Genomic DNA, 22,645 nt, shown 5'->3' with positions numbered 1-22,645 from the left:
GAAAAAACAATTAACGATAGATGATAGCAGACTAGATCTATTAAATGCTGATAAAACTGATATCATTGCCAATGGGACTAGTGATCCAGGAGTTATTGCCCTTTAATAACATTATTTTTTATAATTTAGTATTTTTAAAATTGAGAATGGAAATGGGGAATGTGCCAAAGAGACAACAACCCCACCATAGAAAAAAACAGCAGCAGAAGGTCACCAACAGGTCTTCAATGTAGCGAAAAATTCCCTCACCCGGAGGCGTCCTTCAGCTGGCCCCTAAACAAATATATACTAGTTCAGTGATAATGAACACTTGCCTATTATCTCGAAAATGAAACAGAATTGAACATGTATATGAATGAAATAAAGGATGAACAAAATCTGATCGATTGAATGATAGTGAGCTGCATTTCCATTGGCAAATATTTCATGCCACATGAAGAGAACCAGTTAGCCTTAGAATTTTGAGACAACATATATATGAAATATTAAGAACAACTTCTGATACTGATAGTGTTATCATGAAAAAATAACAATGTCCAATGTCATGTGTTACAGTGTTATAGTCAAATTTTCCCCCTTTTCCCAGTAAGAACTGAAAAAAGTTGTAGTTTAGACACAAGCTAACTTTCCCTCTGACAAACTACAATGGAATACATGTACAAAAATAATAAAATATTTTTTAACAAATGGCAACCCCCCCTCCCTTTTTTTAAAACTAGGTATATTAATATCAATATAATGCAAAATTAAATAGCATGTAAATGGTTCAAACAGTTACCTCTCGTCCAACCCTGTCCACTCTAAAGGTATGCCAATCCCAGTCATTTAATTCTTTGATTTTTCTGGACGTCAGCTTTATTTCCTGGATACGGCCATTTCCTTCATCAATATGGAACAACAGGTACCCATCCTATGGATAAAAGTACATGTGACCTTTAGACATCATTGTTTATTCTAAGTTATAACAACATATTACAATGTATCTTCCATAACCACTGAGAACTTGAAACTATAAGAAATATTTAAATACATTGAATACGGATATAAAAAATACATCGAATTGTTATCTTGTACAAATTAAGGGTTATACAAAAGGGTGGTATTAGTAATTATGAATCCCTTCTCCACTTCTCTCAACCTCCTATATCTCTCCCGATTTCAAATCATATCGACTGTCCAAATTCCTTTCCTTAATTCTTACCTCATCCCTCCCCAACCCCTACTAAACCAAAATGCCAGCTCCTTTCCCAAAATCATTTATCATACAAAATTACCGGTAAGCACAAAATGTTTTTTTTTCATCTTTAACTAGACACCAATTTTTTTTTATAATGTTCAGCTGGAGATAAAAAATGTAATGTTAAAGTAACAAATAGCAAAAACATATAATAATTATTAATAAACAATACAAATACAAAAGCATTAACTTTTGTTAAGTGAATTTTACTGTCAGTAAAAAATCAAATATTATAATACCAAAGGCTAATTTAAATACGTAGTTATATACATTGTTCCTACAATGACTAAGATTCGTTATATATTAAATACATGCTTTTATAGCAATAACTTTTATCTAATTCTAATAAAAGGTATATTTTATTATTTATATTTTGTATTATATATTTTGTAACTTAATATATTCAAAACTTTTCTAGAATCTTAATTTTCTTTTCATGCTGAATATGTTTTCTCTCAATGTAATAAGCAGCTTTGAAATATGACTACAACATATCAATTACTGTGGATTCATTATTTTTCGTTGGATACCAATTTTCGTCGCTTTCGTGGGTATAGGTGAACCACGAATTCAAATGTTCAACGAATAGCATATTTTGAATACTTAGGCTTTGTATACAGAGATTGGCAAAACCACGAAATCAAATATCCTCGAATATGCAAGTTTTCAGCAATCCACGAAAATTGACACCCACAAAAATAAATGAATTCACAGTACATGAATATGAACAATGTAGAAGTTGCACTTTTCAAGTGTATCTATTGTGGACAGGGAAAGACTATTACAATTTAAATGGATTTAAAATAAAAATAAACTGATTGAAAATATTTAATGTCAAGATTATCATCCCTGCTTACATTCAACTCATTTACTGGATTCAAACACCAGCACCATAATTTGGCTTCCAAAATCAAAAGAATATATTATTAGTTACAGTGTTCAATTGTCCTAATACGAGAATTTATCAGGTCAATAAAATTTATATCGGGTGAGGCGAAGCCAAACCCAATATGAATTTTATTGACCTGATAAATTCCGTATTATACACAGTGTTCAATTGTCCTAATACGAGAATTTTCGCCAAACCCGATATGAATTTTATTGACCCGATAAATTCTCATATTAGGACAATTGAACACGGTGTAACGAATTCATCCTGATTTTGTTATATTACATATTATTATATTCAAATTCAATATATGGACAAAATCAACCAAATATATTTTAGATATTGAATCTAAAATTGTGAAAAATTATAGAATTATAAAGCAACTCACATTTTTTTTTTTTTTTAGGTCAGTGGTATAAGGGAGATAATTCTAATTGACGTAATAAAAAATTGTACTGAAATTTATTAGGACAATATCAGCCAATCAAATTGCGAGAAATTACTCTAAATCAGGATAATTATATTCACTCAGATGTGGGTCCCGACTTTATTCTGTCAAAAAATACCTAAACCTTTGGATAAAGGGAAATAACACTTATTTAAACATTTTTTTTTATCAGGCCAACAAAACATAAAATGAACATATAAAATGAATATTTTCTTCAGTTAGTCTGTGTAATACAACTGATGCATTCACTACCAGTAATTAAACAGAAAATATATCAAATCAAAAAGAATATCAAAACAAAATTGTAGAGAGAGGAAAAGAAAAAGAGAGGTTGATATTGGATTTTTTAAAAGCACACAACAAAAGCAGGACATGTATTCAAACAATGCAAGCTAATGCAATGAAAGACACTGTGATTTAACATGGAACAATTAATAAATAAAACAAAACAAAACAATACAAAACAATACAAATGAATTTGGTATAATAACTAAAAATGTAAAAACCTTGTAACAAAAATGTATATTTTTAGGCAGAATAAAATAGACAATGGGATGTGCGAAAAATATCAAATAAAAAAAGCAATGGGTTGCATAATTAATCTAGTTTATTAAAAACAAAAAATTTACAAGAAATAAAACCAAGAAAAATGTTTGTATGTTCAAATTCAACCTATTCATAAAATATTTGACAACATCAAATATTTTTTTCTGGCCCTGAAATGTTGCCTGTTAATCTTGACCACTGATCCTAATTAAATTAATTCATAAAGAAGTAAGATATGTTCCCTCAATGCATGTCATCGAGGATGCTAAGCGGTAAATCCTCCTCTCATTGTTTTACCATTCTACTGGTTCCCACCTTGAACAAGAGTTTACTCTCTGACTGGGTGAAACCAGATGCTATTAAGACTTTGGATTACATTCAAGTACCATGATGACACTTAAAATCTATGATATGATTCAAGCAGTGGAACATGTATGAAATCAATGATGAATGATAACATATCATGTGACAAGGTCATGTGATAAGATCATGTGATAAAAGGAATCATTCATCAAAAGCATCTACATGTACTGTTTCTAACTGCAATCAGAAGAATACAAATTCATGAAAATCTTTCTAGAAAACATGCTCTTTTTGGCATTCATTCATAGATTTGTTTGAAATTTGATAATTCAGTTAAAATCTGGACTAATTACTGGTTATTCACAATCTATGACCGCAAATACTCTACACTGACAGTGGATATATTTATTTTCATCTAGACCAATTATAGTTGATTTAGAAAAAAATTTTGTTTGTCATTAATTTTAGACAGTTTTTGTATATAGTTATCTCCCTTGAGTTTCAGATTTTTCCAGAAAGATTTTCATTCTATGTTTTAATCTTATCATTCTGAAAAAAAGATAAGTATATGAGTATGAATATTCATAACACTACAAATATCAGTCAAAAAAGGTGTTTCTTTTCTCAAATGTTTTGATTAAAGTATTTAAATCATAAACAGCCAAACCTAAATAGAAGCAGGCTTCAATACTTAACTGTATTTAGATTGTGTTTCATTTTAGTTAAATTTTATTCAAAAATCTAGTGGATTCCCAATCTTACTACGATTTTTGTCCCACTGTTTAAAGACCTCTTTTCGTCAGTTTTCTCTCTATTTCTGTAAATTCTATCCCTATTTCATGAGAAAAGAAACAGATTTTGACAAACACATGCAATACATGTTTGGACTTACACATTCCTTCCCATGTTCTATATTCTGTAGATATTAATAAGTCATATTTTACCCATATCAATTATACACATAAACTAACCTATATACACCCAGTCTGAATTGTGTTTAAAAAAAAAATCAAATTGCTATTAATTCAAATAAATGGAAGGAACAAAAATTCTCTTCATAATGAACACAAAACTGACTTTTTTTTTAATTATGATATGAAAAGAGGAAAATTCAAATTTTTTTTTTAGAGTTATCTCTCTTAGGTCTTCAAATTAACAGAAAGTTTAATATTTCTTTGCAGACAAACGAATTCTTTTTTAGATTTACAAATAAATTATAATTATTTCAACAAAACTTGGGACCATAAAAAAAAGAATAAAATATTATTAATATGGAATATAGAAGGCAAACAATTTGAAAACCCGCAGATATTTTTGAAATTCCAGAAAGGATAAAAACTGGCTTGGACTATAAGAACATATTCTTTTGTAATGGTGGCCTAATAACTATGTATATTCACAGTGTGCAGATCAGCTATAATAAAAATATATGTATAAATTTGAAATATATCATAATTTGAAATATATCAACATGCCTCCTAATCCATTCTGTCACTTTTCCTCACTGAAAATAAATATTTTTCTACTTTCATATTCATCATGCCAATTGACCTTCACCTTCAGCACTTCCTTGACCTTTGTACTTACACATTCTTTTTTGTCAAGTATATTCTATTTAAAAATCAAAATCTTGGTTACTAACAACATACTATAAATACTCTGGAAAAGTCAAATCAGTATCAATCAAAATACTTGATTAACAAGAATGTGTTCATAGCACACGGATGCCCCACTCCCACTTTCATTTTCTATACTCAGTGGTCCGTGAAATTGGGATCAAAACTCTTTTAGCATTAAAATCATAATGATCATACCATAGGGAACATATATACTTAGTTTCAAGTTGATTGGTCTTCAACTTAATCAAAAACTTTAACCTGAAGCAGGACAGACAGACAGAAAGACAGACCGACAAACGAACTACTGATTAACAGACCCACAGACCAAATAAAAAAAGGCCCCTTAGTGGGGCGTAAAAAAACAGATTTGAATAATACTGGAAACAAGACTGGTTGTCCATTTTGTATGGAGAACAATCTATTATTGAATATTGCAAGTTCCCTTCAGGTCAATCTTTTGGTATTTGTCCTTGGGTTGTTGTCTTATTGACATGTACGTAACTTCTTGTAGACAATAACATATATCCAGCTTTTCATTTATTTATATGTTATAGAACGAAAAGAATTTCCTATCCCCACGTCAATAATGAGCAAAAGTTCTTAAATACATGGACATTATCTGAACCTGGGAAGCCTAATAAGCTTGTTTTAAGAAGAAATGCAAACGATACTTTGAACACCCTTTTAAACACAATCCTACATCTGTCAGACAGTTTAATGTCAATATACTAATTAAAAAACAAACAATACATAAATGAAGACCAAAGCCATATCCTCAATTATCTCTTCTCTCTTTAATGTACTGAAATGAAGTTATATAATTAGATTTATGTCCAACTTTCTTGGTTCTTGGTACAGCATACAACATATATTTCAACACTCAACCTACATAAAAAAACATGATCAATAGGAGTTACTACAAAACAAAATACAACTAAAATAAATAAGTCTTTTGACTGGAAGCTCTTCCCCTCCTTGGTCTGTGTTTTCTAAATGTTGCATTTATTTGTAAAATATACATACCGGTAGAAACAATAAAATTCATGTATTATTCATGATTTCTTAGTTTGACATTGAAAACAACATCTTTTTAGATTCTATCAACAATTTAAATTAATTGAAGAAAAAGAACAAAAGTTTTTAATATAACTTCATAATTTTTAAATAAAACATTCCGATTAAAAATATCTATATGTACTGTGTATAACCTCACCTTAACTGCCAAGTACATTCTCAAATCTTCCTCCTGTCTATCATCCAACCAAATCAGTCCATTTTGCTCACTGGTTATAAACTGGAAGGTGAAGGTCTCATTCTGGACCCTGGCCAGGATATCCTGCTGTTCGAATCCAACTTTGTCAAAATCATAATGGATATATGCATTGCCATAGAAACGGACAATATTTGAGAAGTACTTGTCGAAGTCTGTGACATCGTAGCCGCTGAAGTATGTTCTAGATCCTGAACCCACATTAATTCCAGGGTTAATAACTGTCCTCTGGGTTGTTGCCTGGGCTGAAAAGTCAATAAAAAAAATATTTAAGGTTTGAAATAAGAAAAATAGTTGGTCGGTATTGTGACCTCTAAATGTAAGTCCTTTTCTCAAAGTCGTATAACCCACACAAAAAAAAGGCACATTTTTTTTTAATCATATTTGAATTAGGATTTTCCTACCATACGATCTTCAATTTTTGACTAGTACTTATTTTGTATTGAATGTTACCATAGTAACATACAAGTCTTCCTAATTATGTACAGAAAGATTTAGGTAGAGGTATCAGCTCCTCTTTTGATCAAGAAATAATATACCTGTCACTCTTATTACCACTAAAAACAATTATATCCCCTTTTCCTAAACCCCTTGATCTGGCCCTGATTATCTTCAGGTAAAATTTGAGCAAATTAAAATTAAGAAAAAACTTTAATTCATTGAATGGTCAACTGGAACAGAATTATTCCATTCACACACTCAGACCATGGAAGCTTTATAATATTGACTCAATATAATACTTGCACACTGAGCAACATATATACTTAACAGTGTCCCTAACACACAAAAACAAATATGTAGATCAAACAAGATTGTCAGTGATGTCAAATGAACCCTGTGGGTCCATGGACATACAATAAAATACTTGTCAATGTCGTTTTCTCTAAAGGGAGGACAATGTGTATAGGTTTGGAATATAGATACCAAGTTAGTGATGTTCATTATTTGTGCGTCTTTTATTGCACCTGATAAAAAATATTTACATCTATCCAAAGGATCTTTGAACACTGTTGAATCCTAAGTTAATGGTAAATATTGATGATGTAAAATAATAATTTTTATAAGACTTTGAATACAAATCACTTCATATCATGGATGAGTTTGGAAGAATATTTGGCACTTAAATGGCTTCATGGTGCCAAGAAATCTTTCTTTTGTACGATTAAAACTAAGTAAATCTTTATTTTTTAAGTATAATGACAAATTTCCTAAACTTTAATATGTATATATCAGAGACATATAATACAATTGTATTATATGTCTCTGGATACATGTATATGTATCAAAAAGTAAATATTTCAAGATATTTCTCTTACATATTCAGACAATTGTCAACATATTATTTGCGACTTTTTGTCCTACCAAATTTGTGACTTTATGTCCTGTGACTTTTTGTCCTGTGACTTTCTGTCCGTTTACTGTTTGGAAGTGCAAGTATTCCCATTTCTCTTCTTCAATTATTGTACCTTAAACAATATAATGTGTCAATAGTACTACACAGATGCATCACACTATCATTTTCTATGTCCAGTGGACCGTGAAATTGGGATCAAAAACTCTACTTTGGCATAAAAATTAGAAAGATTATATCAAAGGGAACTTGTGTACTAAGTTGCAAGTTGATAGGACTTCAACTTCATCAAAAACTATAACGACCAAAAACTGTAACCTGAAACGGTACAGACTGACGGACCCCACAGACCGAAAAACACTATGATCCTAATTAAGTGGGATATAAAAACAACCCAGAATATCAAAACTGGACAAATATGGAACAGTTAAAAAATCAACTGAGAGTGCTTCTTCATGTTATCATTTTACCTCTCACAAGAACATAAAACGGAAGGGGAGTGACACGATATTGCAATGTTTTATTCCTGCTACAAAGCATGACTGCGGTGACTGATGATCACTGATCGTGAGTCGTGACTCGAGGAGTGATACTTTGAGCAGTTGTGAATTCAGGGCTGTAGAAGGCATACCCTGCTTTTGATTGAAAGATACCACACTTTGGAATAGAATTGGCAGTAGTTTTACAATGTTTGGAAAACAAAACCCCCAATAATTGAAGCCTTGGTCCACCCCTCGTGTTGTTATCTGCACAGGTTTGTTGAATAAATTAAAAATTCTTTTAATTTAAGAAATTTTATTCCAAAACTAAATTTAAAGGCGTCAGTTAAATGCTTTCCCCCCTCTTTCTATTCCTCAAGAAAAATACTTTATTTTTATTTTTTACGTTTCAATTGAAATCTTTAGTTTTTACTAATCCACACAAACATTAAAAGTATCCTCCTTCTGTACCCCCTCTAAAGGTGCAGAAGTAATTAATACAGACAAAATACAGATGGTTTGTTATTATTAGAAAGAAGATTACCCAATCTCCTATCTCCTGTCTAAAGCATTACTCATCTAAAAAACATTCTGTATCAGATCAAACACAAATCATCATCGCTTCAGCTGTAATGGGATTGTAGTGTGTATAGTTGTAATCAGTTGAGTAATTGTTGCTATAGTCCAGTGACATACTTCAAGCATATTCACGACAAGGTTTAATAATTTCAATTGCTTCAAATCCAGGTTTTGAGGCATATAAATGTATTTAAAAAAAAACGGGTAAAAATTCTAAATAACCAATCACATAAAATATGTATTTTGGAAGATTGGTCTACATGCCTCTATTATCTAAAGTTTTAGGTACTGGAAAAAATCTCTGGATTTCCAGAAGGGTTAACGTCATAATGTCAGAAATTCTTACAGTAGATTAACTGTAAATTCAAGCATTACATGTATTATTCCAATTGCCTTACAGGGGAGACATTCGTCCAGGTGACCTTTATTCCAACCTTGGGCTGCTATAGATATCCTGACTAAAAGGAAGGACTGGTTTTAGTCAATCTATTTTAATGCTCATGGATGATGCGGGGGAGGAGGTTGATTTAATTACATTGTTGTCTGTTTCTAATTATTAATATGTTATCTCGGAAGTAGATAATCCGTGTAATGGTCAGTTTTAATCAAGATAAGACGGCCTACCACAACGAGCAGAATTCCATGGACAGTCTTAGTTCGAATAAAATTCAGCAATGAAATAGAATCTATAATCAAATGCAATTACTGATGTTTTAAAAAAGTACATGTCATTTTCTAAACATGTTTTGCTTGCTTTTTATAGACAGCTAGGGTTTCTTAAAAACAAAGGACATGAAAATATTTCTGTCTTTACTTCTTAAATATTACTAATGCTGGATATATGGATACAGTTTTCAATTTTTGTTTCTACCACCACAATAGCAGGAAAATTTACTTTTTTGGCAGTCTTAATTATTCTGTATGGGATAGATCATTGAAAAAGGGGGAGGGGAAAACGATTGTGAAAGTGTTTTTCCTGTTTGTTTACATTTTGATTTCATAAAAAAAAAGTTCTTTATTGGATTTAAGGTGTCTATAATCTAAATCTAGACCAAGAAATAGGGCGTTGCGGTAATATTTCGTAAACTGACCGTTAATTATAAAAACTTCGCCAAATATTTCTCATATATATACGTAAAAATTTACACATTTCAGCTATCTTTTTTACATTCATAAAATTTTATAATAAAACAGTCGAGCAGTGTTTTTAAAGTAAAATATATCACAACAAACATATTTAAAGTTCACTTACCTATCAGAAAGGCAACACTAACAAATATTTCTATTAAAATCTTCATGTTTATAATGTTATACATTCATACTTCAGTCTCTTTAAAAACTTTTCTTTACTTCTCTCAGTTCACTGAACTATTTTCAAATTATGTCACTAATATTTCAAATATTTCCGTTACACTTCAATTATAAATTCTTTTCAGATAAGTCCACTTGTTTTATAAAAGATAAGTGTTGCACCAAAGATACAGAAGCTGTCTGAATGACGTCACTTCCCTTCAGCTAGCCTCTCTACGAAACGAAATGTGATATAGATGCTATCTATACTCATCCCCTGTACAATACACCAATGTTGCTATGGAAAGTGTGTCTAAGTTCATTGGTATGGTGGTTAATGTTTTTCATCCCTTAGTTAATCAAAGGCGATCACTCCGATCTGACTTAAAGGCATTTTACTTGTATATAATTAATGGTTTGTATATAAAAATGACACCCCTCCTTTTGCCCCCCGGCAATCTAGAGGTGATGAAAAAGTCTTAGCTACTGTTAAATACATTGCTGGTAGCCAAAAATAGTCAGTTAAATTTCGTATTGCTCATTCATTCATTGATTTCAGAGGTATAAAGTGGGATAGATCAATATGTTTTCAATTATTTTCTACCTTGAGATTTTTTTCTCAATACATTTCAATTTTTAATTACCATGTAGAAACAGAAAATGTATTTATATTTTAATAACGTATATTTATTATCTATCTGTTGAATAAATAGGCATGTTCATTACACACTTAAGTGATAAGAATATAATTAAAGAAAAAACGTAAATTTAGAACCATTTTATATTTACACCTGTCGTAAACTTTTTTACAACTTATTCCCACAGTTGGGCGATTTTAAAGTGTTTTTTTTTTTTATCATTTAAAGTTATCATATTCATTGATGAATTTATTAATGATTTTAATATGTAAATAGTGAAGAATAATAATTAAACTGAACTCGCTTATTTTCAAACTTTTAAATTTTAATTAAATTGAAAACGAGCATCTGGGACATTTCACTCGCAAATAAATTTTATTTTGTAGGGAAATATGAAAATTCTATAAATTTACAAATTCCTTTTTAATTCTAAATTACCTTAATATACACATTTATTTTAAATGCATATATGCCTATAGGTAAAGACTGTGTGAAAAAAAGATAAGCGGCACACTCATATTTAAAAGTGATGTTATCATGATATATCATGTGTCCTGCGTTGAAATTTACGCGAAGCCTTGGCACTAAAATGCTAAAATGCAAACCCAACTCTCTTTATTTTTCGAATAACAGGTAAATATCATTTAATTTACCCAATTTTATACCATTGGATTTGCACATCAAATATTTGCCGCTGAAAAATAAACTCCGAAAACCAACAAACCGAATAATCAGCCAATCAAGGAGAAGACATAGAAAGAATAAATAAAAATAATAATTAGAAGTTAATTTTTCATGCATGTAAAGGAAAACAGAAGCTAATAAATCAAATACATTATAAATTAACGATGAATAAAAATGTCCAGTTCAGATAACCATCGTAAATGATTAGTAGGTAAAAGGCGAAAATAAGCCACCTTAAAGCAAACATGTTTAAGATTTATGGCTAAAAGGTTCCCCAATGATAAGATGCTAAATGATTTTAAATAAGCATCCGTAAAAATATTAAAGTTTGTGACTAAAAGGTGCCTCTTTTCTTTTTATATACCAATATTTATACTACACGCTCCATGGGAGAGGAAAACTGTTTCTTTTGTGTCTCCGGGGAGAAAGGAATATGACTTCAGAAATTAATCTTAAAGATGAATCATTTGGTATTTATACAGGTAGTAGTACACTACACATAGTAATATTACTGTGCAGCAAACAGGTGAAGTCAATACAACTTGAGGCTCCAATGGGGTAATATACTGATAACCAAAGGTTCCGGTGGGATGATGATGATGATGATTGAATTGATCGATGGGATTGCAAATTGAAAGTAGTATAGTTCCATTGCAACCGAATAAGATGTTTTATGAAGATATTAGTAAAGCAAGAGGGTGACCATTGTAAATTATTGGAAGATGAATTAAGGTGGTGATTTGGGAAAATGAATGTTCTGGGGAGGACTGTATTTTGGCCTGGTAAAAAGCTTTGCACATGACAGGATAATAACAAATATTCTACCGAAACAAATACAGAACAATGGAGGTAATAGCAAGCTGTGATTGATTGATTGATAGTTTTTTTTCGTAACGTCCAGTGGCAAATATTTAACGCTTATTCAGGACGAGAACAAATTAACAATTAATACAAAAGGTAGGTCCAGTGTAATAGCGGTCGTCTGCGATTACAGTCTAGGCGTGAGTATTGACTGGTATAGGAATTAATGTCTCTATTCTGATCGGACCTGACTGCTTGTAAATCCATTTACGATCGAATTGACGTCGAATTTTCGAAAAGATGCAGCTATCGGTTGGAAGAAGATCAAAGTGACTATATTTGTATTTCCCAGTTGCTCTTGGGGTGCATTGGGTTGTGCACTAGAGTGAAAATCAATAAGCTGTTTTAGCAACAGGCGGAAATCAAGATTTGGTATCAGCAACTAAAACAAAAATCATTCTCCCCTTCGGTCAATCAAATGGTCGTCTCTTAATTATTCAGTCGGAATAAAATAATATAAAACCTTTAACATTTACTTTATACGGACACCGCCAGGCTTGACATGTGATCATACCCAGACAGATTATTTGCAGATTATGATACGAAATGTCTTTGCTCTAACTCCTAAATGCCGCGCAATAGGCGTACAAGCAGTACAAGTGACCCAGACGGGGTTCGAACTCACAACCACCCGATTCCGAGGTGAGCAACAAACCACGAAATCACCGAGATGCAGTAAAACTATTAAGAAACGCAACACTTATCCGATTATACGGATGTAAAAAATCAATACCTACATGTACGAAATATGAGGGAAAATAAAATTCTCTGATTTTTCTATTGTCCGACCGTGCCGAGGTCTTAACTGAAACGCGCGAACACTTTTAATAAATATGTATCTGCCAATGCAGTCCTATCGTCAATAACAACGAATCTCTACCAAGATGTAATTAATTGAGACCTCAACAGATCCAAAATTCACATGACGCCCTTTTTTTCTAAAAACAGCTAATTATAAGTTTGATAAATATAAATTTGGATTATCTCCCTTGATTTTCAGTCTGGTTTAGTGCACAAGGAAGTCGTCCCGAACGATCTTCTTCAATGTCTGGTGTTTCTTATGTGACGTATTTGTTGTATTTCATATACAATTAAAGTACTTTTATTCATATTTCAACGGAGAAATGTATACATCGGAAAAGTGGATCAAATGTTTAGTCTTTGCGGCTGTATCGTCTAACAAGATCATAATTTATTCAACAGGGTATATCCAGAGACATATTATGTGTCTCTGGTCTTACCAATAACGGTATTGGATATACAAGGATACACTAAGGAGCCTTCCATATAACACAAGAGTGCATACGCTGACATCTCTAGCATATTTCAATGATTGTGGTTGAATGTATGTTTATGTACAAAATAATGAATGAAAAACAAATATGATATATACAGCAACAAATGATAATCACTAAAATACAGGCTATGGATTTTGGACAGGAACAAAGAATGTGGCGGGGTTAAATATGTTTGAGAGCGCTCAACCCTCCCTTCGATTCGGAAACAGGTGTTACAGTAAAACATAGGAACAGACTACAACAAGAATGTGTCCATAGTACACGGATATCCCACTCACCCTATAATTTTCTATGTTCAGTTGACCTTGAAATTGGGATAAGAACTATACTCTGGCATTAAATTTAGATATATCATATCAAAGCGAACATGTGTACTAAGTTTCAAGTTGATTGGATTTCTGATTTTCAACTTCATCAAAAACTACCTTGACCAAAAACTTTAACCTGTAGCGGGCACTATCATTTTCTATGTTAAGGGGACCGTATAATTTGTGTAAAAACTCTAATTTTGCATTACAATTAGAAAGATTATATTAGAGGGAACATGTGTACTAAGTTTCAAGTCGATTAGACTTAAACTTTATTAAAGCCTATCTTGACCAAACACTTTAACCTGAAGCAGAAAGACGGAAGAACGAACACACTAACCGAAAAACGCAATACAGCTACTAGTATGTAGCACATACAAATCATTTGAAAAGGGCTTAATATATAAATAAGGCCGTTAGTTTTCTCGTTTGATTTTTTTTACATTGTATTATCGGGGCCTTTTATAGCTGACTATGCGGTATGGGCTTTGATCATTGTTGAAGGCGGTGACCTATAGTTGTTAATGTCTGTGTCATTTTGGTCTCTTGTGGACAGTAGTTGTCTTATTAGCAATCATACCACATCTTCTTTTTTATATTAACGCATCCGAGAGAATCAAAATATCTCACAAAAACACAGACCAGACATTAGTTAGTTTGTATTTGAAAGACAATTTATAGACTTACTTTCCACAAAATTGTTGTTTAAGGATACCTCTTCTATCTATATATGTTAGTGCAACTACTCAAAATTATAGCTTTGATCCATCTTTACGCATATTTTATATTTTGGTCATAAGATCGAAAATATACCAAAATGTAGGTAAAAATTTACATATTAATATGTGTACATTAATTAACATGTTAAGTAAAACACCATTTGTCACTGTGAATTTTCAAATTAAGGCATTGATGGAACCTGGTATGATATAAATTTAGGCCGGGGAATTCGATCCTACTTCCAAGGATGAAAACGTTTAAAAACAATATATTCTAGTATTTAAATAGGAAAGACAAAATAAAACAAACAAACAAAAATCTCTGATGGATCGATGTACATATGTAGGACTTATATCACAGAGTAAGAGATGCTTAATCTATTAGGACACCTCATTACACTCTTAAAGTCAATGTTTATTTCACAAATGGTTATGGATATGCTTTCTAGTAGTACATCTTATCTGTTTGTCTTTTACTGGCTTTTACTTAAAAGCAACTGTTTTGCTACCTTTAAACATCTTACTTGTTGAAGTCAACTTTGAAACATTGGTCAGATATGTACTGACTGGTCCATTGATTATAGAAAATCTGCCATATAGATTTGAAAACTAGCAATCAGGCATAGACTAGGGAACGAAAAAATGTTATAAATTGTAGATTAGGATTCTAAACAATCTGCCATAGATTAGGAATGGCATTACGTCATATTTACCATAGGTTTGCTATTTGGAAGGCATAACGTCATATTTACCATGGATTTGCCATTCGGGTGTCATATTTACCATAGATTTGGAATGGCATAACGTCATATTACAATAATTTAAATTTGGATGTAACGCGTCTTCTGATTGGCTGACATTATTTTGTTATCAGCCTATAGACATTATTTAGTCATGTGACTGTGACGTCATCAACGTTTTTTCATGGTTTTCTACGGTTTACAATGGAATTTTGAATTAAATTATAAGAAATGACTGTAATATTTTTTTCTGTCTATTCGAAATGACATAAAAAATGTGGTGCACACTGTTAAATAACCCGTTACACGCGTTTTTCAGTGTGCATCAAATTTTTTATGTTATTTCTTCATAGACAGAAAAAATATTACAGTCGTTCCTTAAATAGATTTGGAATTACATCACGTCATATTTATCATAGATTTGGGATGGCATAACGTCATATTTACCATATATTTGGGATGGCATTTCGTCAAATTTACCATAGATTTGGGATGGCATAACGTCATATTTACCATAGCTTTGGAATAACATCTCTTCATATTTATTATAGATTTGGGATGGCATAACGTCATATTTACCATAGATTTGGAATGGCATAACGTCATATTTACCATAGATTAGGGATTTGCCATCGATCTGGAACCCAACATAGATGAAAGTGACTTATTCCCACAAATATGTGTTAACTTACCTGGTCTTGGTGTCGTCTGTCGTGTAGGAAGAATTCCAAAAGAACCATTTACCAAGTAAAATCCATTAGGCCCACCAACAACATTAATTGAACCAGGATCAATAATCACTGGAGGTTGTGTTGCAGGTTGTGGCCGAATAACTGGTGGTTGTGGTCGAATAACTGGTGGTTGTGGCTGTACAACAACAGGTGGTCTTGGTCCTCCACCATTTATTACTGTGCGAATGATTTTGTGAGTTACCAGATACTCTTTTCTAGCATTCCAAATGTCAAGACGTTCAAAAACAGCATCAGCATATCTTTCCCTTACCATATCCGATAAAGATCTCCCCAAGTACAGTTTGCTGCTCCAATCACGAACCTCATCCTGGGGTGTACCAAACGTTTGATGAGCAGCATCAGCCCCATTCAGTGTCATTGTCAGACCTGAAAGTCAATTAATTGAATTTTGGCATTTTTAAAACAAATATGAACAAAAAATTAACGCAGTTGAAAAAATGTTATATGTATGAAATTGTTGCAATTATATATTGTATTTCATTGTAGGCACTGGCTACGGTTACATGGAAATGTAACAGAAATAAAAATATTATTGTTACATTGGAGACTAATTGCCGAAATGCATGGTTGGGTAAGGACCTGATTAACTACGAATGTAAAAATAACTATTGAGGCTACGGTTACATTGCGTTATTGTTACATGAAAAACAGCAATGTACGATGGGACTAGTAATATGTACTAAATAATAAAAGTTTAAGACATTTATTTTATATTTACAAGACATACAATTATAAATATAATTTCTTTAATTTTTTATTTACAATGACAGTTTCTATATATGTATCCAGTAAGTGGTTTTTGAAGCATGTTTAAGTCCTACGCATTTTTGATGAACGAACTTACGTCCTCCATGGATACATGTATACAGAAGTTCACAGTTAGCAAACTTTGCTTTTGATGTATATTTTTTTAGAACTGCCTTCGTATAGCTGTGAGAAGTTTGTGTCATGGTATTGTTTTAGTTTCGTTTCAAACGCATCCCAAGTTTTAAATTGTTCACCCTTAACAAAATTTGTAATAGGAATCTCTTCATCCATTGTTAAAAGTATAATGACAGTAATAAGAGTATGTGTGCAGTTAATACTTAAAAAAGTGAAACAATTGAACTATATGTTTCGCCTTTGGAGTACTCAGTCCTAATCTGGAGTAGTATCTTTAAGAACATCAAAACCATGAATACGTAAAAACTATTTACACACCATTTGTTGAATAATAATATCTATTATTGATCATTATTACCAGTATTATTTAGTACATATGAAAGAATTAAGCAATAAAACTATAGATTTAAGTTTAATTAATCTAGCGTACGTACATTGCTGTTTTTCATGTAACAATAACTCTATGTAACCGTAGCCTCAATAATTATTGTTACATTCGTAATTAATCGGTTCCTTACCCAACTTTCCATTCCGGCAATTAGACTCCAATGTAACAATAATATTTTTATTATTGTTACATTTCCATGTAACCGTAGACAGTGCCTTCATTGTATTTATATTGTATTTCATTGTATTTCATTGTATTTATATTGTATTTCATTGTATTTATATTGTATTTCATTCTATATTTATATTGTGTTTCATTCTGTTTGTAAAATATGTTATCCCAATCCTTTTGATTTCATTCTATTAATATTTCGTTCTTGTTTGTTGATTGTATGTCATCAACCATACAGGATTCATATATGTGCAATTGAAATAAAGAAAAATAGGAATGTGTCCATAGTATACAGATGCCCCACTCGCACTATCATTTTTTATATTCAGTTGACCGTGAAAATGTGGTCAAACTGTAATTTGGCATTAAAATTAGAAAGATCATATCATACGGAGCCTGTGTACTAAGTTTCAAGTTGATTGGAATTCAACTTCATCAAAATCTACCTTGAGCAAAAACTTTAACCTGAAGCGGGACAGACAGACGGACGGACGCACAGACCAGAAAACATAATGACCATAGATTGTGGCATAAATAGTGAATAAGGCTCCTAATATTATTACCTGCTTGTGGATGCCAGGTAATTTCAATATCTTGCCACTCGTTTTGTCTGATACCAGGAGTGGATACTGTCCATGCTTTAGTGGGAGTTCTGGCAGTGGCAAACAACTTCCCGTCTCTGTAGTAAATCGACAAAGGGAAGCTATCCAGGAAGTACATATTGTTCAGAAGGTTTTCCGGTTTCATTGCCATTCGCAGTGTGAATCCCTGAGGACAGTTGTCAAGGTTACCAGTACATATGACGTCATCCCCTACATAGATGTACTGTGATTTGCCATTGACCCTGATGGCCGGATGTTGATCACCTTGGGCACGTGAAGGTCCATTGATGAGGTAAATTGTTCCAGACGGACCAACAATGGCTGCTGTTCCATTACCGTATTGTCTTGGAGTTCGATCAAATAGTACTGGTCGATGGTTTACGGATCCTGCATGAGAGAAAATATCACAAATAAAGAAATGAAACCCGAATAAGGACAAGTTGTATGTTATATCAAATGAAATTTGTAACAAGACCGAAGTTAAAACTGCCCCTCTACAAGACTTGTTTTAGTGTTTAAGTTCAATGACGTAATCAAATCCAATATCAATCATGATATTTTTTTTTATTCGTACAGCCATGAATTTCCATTTCTATATATTGCTATGCCTATTAACGTCTTCAAGAATATAAAAAGTCATCCGTTTCAATATAAACAACTAATGATTTGTTTTGAGAAAATATAAGAATGGACAGACGTCTGAGCATAGAATTACAAGTAGTCTTAACAAATACCCTTACTTTATGGTTAAGGATGTTCACTTTTCTTGTTTTTGATATTTTGTCAGATATTCAAAATCCTCTGGTTTGGTCCATGTAGTGTCATTAAAATTTTTGCCTGCAAATCCTTAATTTTCTATTCTATTCTTATAACATATAGTTTAAAAAGCAATATTTGAAAAAGTTATAAATACCTTGTTATTTTTCATAGATTTTCAAAAAAAAATGATGTCAATGTTAAATATATGAAAAATCTAGAGAGAATCAGTTCCTGTCTAATTTTTAAAAGCTAATATCTTGAGAACAAGCGAATAGACCCTTACTTTTTTTCTGTTTTTTTTAGTACTTTTATTCATATACTTTCAATTTATAACAGTCTTTCAAAAAGCTTGTTATTTTTAAGCACAGTAGCGAATATCCTTAAGTAAATAAAATAGACCAATAGAATGATCGTTTTTCATTAACATCAATTAAAATTACATACAGTATGCATATTTTAAGTTTTTGCAATGAAAACATAATGTTGTTTACTAATATGAGGCAGGCATTACCTGTGAATGGGGACGAAGTTTGTTTAAATTATTTTTTTTGTATTTTAAATATTTGTTAAAAAAAAGATACGGAAATACCGTAACGTTTCCGATTTTGGTTCTGTTGTTAGGGATTTTACTTGTGACGTTATTTAAGTTATGACGTCATGTTCAATGTAAACAAAGAAACGCAATGCATCAGGTAGGCCTAACGTTTATTCATACCAAAGACAAAGAATGATTAAAAATGAAATATTGGTATTGTGTTCCTTGAGTTCCTATATTTTACTAGACTAATCAAAGTCTCACGACAACAAGACCGGAAGAAGGAAGTAGTGTTATGTGTTCAGCGCAGATCCGGAAATTAAAAAACACGACAAAAAAAAATTGAACGATTTTGAGTTCATTAGTACAATGAAAAATTCGGGAAATTTTCCCGATTTTTTTTTTTTTTTTTTTTTATTGAATTTTCTACTGTAATAGGGGACTTCGTCCCCATATAATAATTTACACACCTCCCAACTGACCGGAAGCCATTACTTGATCACGTGGTCCATACCAGAACTGCACTTCGTCAATGTCTGCTGCAGCTGTGGTAGAAGTTCTGTCAGACCTCCCTATTTTAACCGAGTTTGATGCTGGCTGATCTCCTTGCATTTGCTCTCTGAATCTTTTTGTTACTGCTTCCAAGTTGCCGTCTATATATAGACGAAGTCCAGTTTCCGGTGTCCAACTCAGATCCACATTGTGCCAATGATCCGGTTTGAAGTTAGGTGTAAATACCTCCCATATCTTACCTCCGCGATTAAATTTTCCTTGCAGGCGACCATCACGGTAGAAGAGTGAATATGATGGAGTTGATAGAAAGTATGTATCATCTTCTAGGCGACGGGCTTTCAGCCACATAGAAACGGTAAGACCGTGCTTACACTTTTCAAGGTTAGCTAAGCATTTGTCATCGTGGGAGCCAATATCAACAAACTGTCCATATCCATTAAGTGAAACTGCATTTCCGATCTTTCCCGGAACTAGACGAGCGCCATTTTCTAGAGTAACAGTAAATTTTGGATGATCAACTATGTCATTTGTTTGCGTTTCCATGGAGAAAATCTCGTGTCGAATGTTGTCTGTTGGAATTGAAAAAATGAAATAAAAGTCTTCAATGGCATGTCATGCATGAATAAGGTAAACATTGGGTACAAGGTATAGGGTATAAGTTGATACCAATTTCATCACCTTTGAATTCAGCCACAGAGAAAAAAAGTTATTAATCATCAAATCGGCATTGTAATTTTACTTTTTTTTTTTAACATTTGAGGTCTTTTACTGTTCTATTGTTGAATGTTATCTTAAATATGATTGAGAGGACATGATCATTTATTATAATTGTTTGTTTAATGTGCCTATAAAACAGCAGAAATGATGAAGAACAGAGTAAATTGGTATCAACGGACTACAATTCATATGAAATCAGAAAATACAACAGTACTTGATACAAAAAAAGGCAAAAGACCAGTTTTCTTACGTCCTTAAACAGAAAAAAATCATAATTAAAAAAACATCTTTGAAAACGTGTACAATAGAACTCACAACTAATTATCGCTGTTGTATTTAATGACCCCAATACAATGTAATTAGAAATAAAGAGTTCAAACAAAAAGGAAACATGCTTTGTGGTAGTTAACTAAAATTAGAATGTATAAAAAAATAAACTTTGCAAGGTCTATCTCATGTATCCGTTATGACGTGACAAAACATAGGAATTGTAGGAAATTTAATCTGACCAATGCTTTCAAAGATACAGATTTTTCCATAATACAACAGTTTTGTCTCTTCATTACAGGACAGTCAATATAAACACATGCAAAAGTAGAACTTAAGAATAGCAGAGCATAAAAATAAGAGGTAAGTTTTGAGACGAAAACAGATGGAAGGTTAGAAACAACAAAGGCTGATATACTTATAATATAGATTTGAATATTAAACTTGGATTGCCGTTCGAAATTATCGTCTTTGCTATCATGAACAGCAGATGTTTGACTGTCGTCCTGATTGGCATTATATTACAAAGCATGTTGCAATCGTGAACAACAGATATGTGTTACTTGTTGCATTAGCAGTACCGATAGCCGGTAATAGAAGGTGTACACATAATGAATCAATTTCTTTAACATGTACATATGAAGGATACTTCTTTTTCTTTCGTAATTCCTTCCTTTAGGAGTCCTCGGATGAGACCGATAAATACATTAATTTGAACACAACTGTATAGGCTTGTAAAGTTTGTCTTTAGTTTTTGTTGTCATCTTTATAGACTTTTAACCAAAGCAACACACGTAAAGAGATTTTGATCTGAAACGACCATTTAACCTGAATACATCGTTAGAGATTACTTAGGGAGCTACCATTTGATTTTTATGGGGGGTGGGGGGGGTGGGGGTGGGGGGGGGGTGGGGGTTTGCTAGGATGAAAAATTTTGTCCTGCATTTTTTTTAGCTGTAATCTCTGTCCTGCCTTTTTATTTTTCACTCTGTTCGGTTCTGACTTTTTTTTTTTAGTTTATCCTGACTTTTTTTTACCTAAATTGTCGTCCTGACTTTTTTTTTTGCAAGTGTCTCATCCTGCCTTTTTTTTTACTCAAAACTCCTGTCCTGCCTATTTTTTCAAATTTCATCCTAGCCCCCCCATAAAAATCAAATGGCAGCTCCCTTACTATATGTTTAAATATCTTTATCAAAGATATACCAGGCTTATAACTCAAAATGATACTTATAGATTGACTATGTTGTTGAATATTTTCGACTGATGAGTTTGAATGTTATTTTGGTATCTTCCGTCTTTTTTCTTTAAACTTTGAATTGTTGAAAAACTACGAATTTTCAACCCAGAAAAGAAAAGACCATCTTAGCTGTATTTGGTAAAACTTTTACGGAATTATATTTTACGATTATACTTGTACCATATGATATATTCTAGGCAAATGATAATATAATGATAACATACAATTATAAAACATATATAACCTGACACTAATGTAAATAGGATATACGTAAACAAAGTATCATATATACTAAAGCTAGACATGACATATGCTTTTAAAATACTACAACGTGGTATTGACGTTATTATTCAGATTCATTGAAGTTTGAAAAATACTATTCCCAAATAATTGCTGAAAAATATCATCTACATAAGAAAATGCCCGTACCAAGCCAGGTTTGTGACTGTTGTTTTCCATTCGTTGATGTGGATGAGCATTTCCTCTTCGGTATTTTTGTTATTTTAATTTTTGAAAACAGATTATTCACCTATCCCAAAAATGAATTATACTGTCCGAAATCT

General features: G+C 32.0%; 1 protein-coding gene across 16 annotated transcripts in view; it reads right to left on the bottom strand.

Annotated features, from left to right (window-relative positions):
- Positions 1 to 22,645, bottom strand: part of LOC139503942 (uncharacterized) — an 87,291-nt gene that overhangs the window by 21,086 nt on the left and 43,560 nt on the right. For 10 of the 16 annotated variants that reach the window (XM_071293965.1, XM_071293975.1, XM_071293969.1 and 7 more), the window contains exons 9-14: positions 19,819 to 20,430; positions 18,016 to 18,441; positions 15,952 to 16,377; positions 6,256 to 6,557; positions 4,316 to 4,339; positions 779 to 910 (exon numbers count right to left, since the gene is read on the bottom strand). In XM_071293965.1, coding sequence (XP_071150066.1) covers positions 779 to 910; positions 4,316 to 4,339; positions 6,256 to 6,557; positions 15,952 to 16,377; positions 18,016 to 18,441; positions 19,819 to 20,430 — 1,922 coding nt within the window. The remainder of the gene's footprint in view (positions 1 to 778; positions 911 to 4,315; positions 4,340 to 6,255; positions 6,558 to 15,951; positions 16,378 to 18,015; positions 18,442 to 19,818; positions 20,431 to 22,645) is intronic. The other 6 variants (XM_071293978.1, XM_071293979.1, XM_071293973.1 and 3 more) reach the window with 3 other exon arrangements.

The sequence above is a fragment of the Mytilus edulis genome, chromosome 14 (genome assembly GCF_963676685.1).
Source record: "Mytilus edulis chromosome 14, xbMytEdul2.2, whole genome shotgun sequence".
Classification (NCBI taxonomy): domain Eukaryota; kingdom Metazoa; phylum Mollusca; class Bivalvia; order Mytilida; family Mytilidae; genus Mytilus; species Mytilus edulis.
The sequence above is the reverse complement of the archived record's forward strand: the minus strand, read 5'-3'. Positions and strand labels throughout refer to the sequence as shown.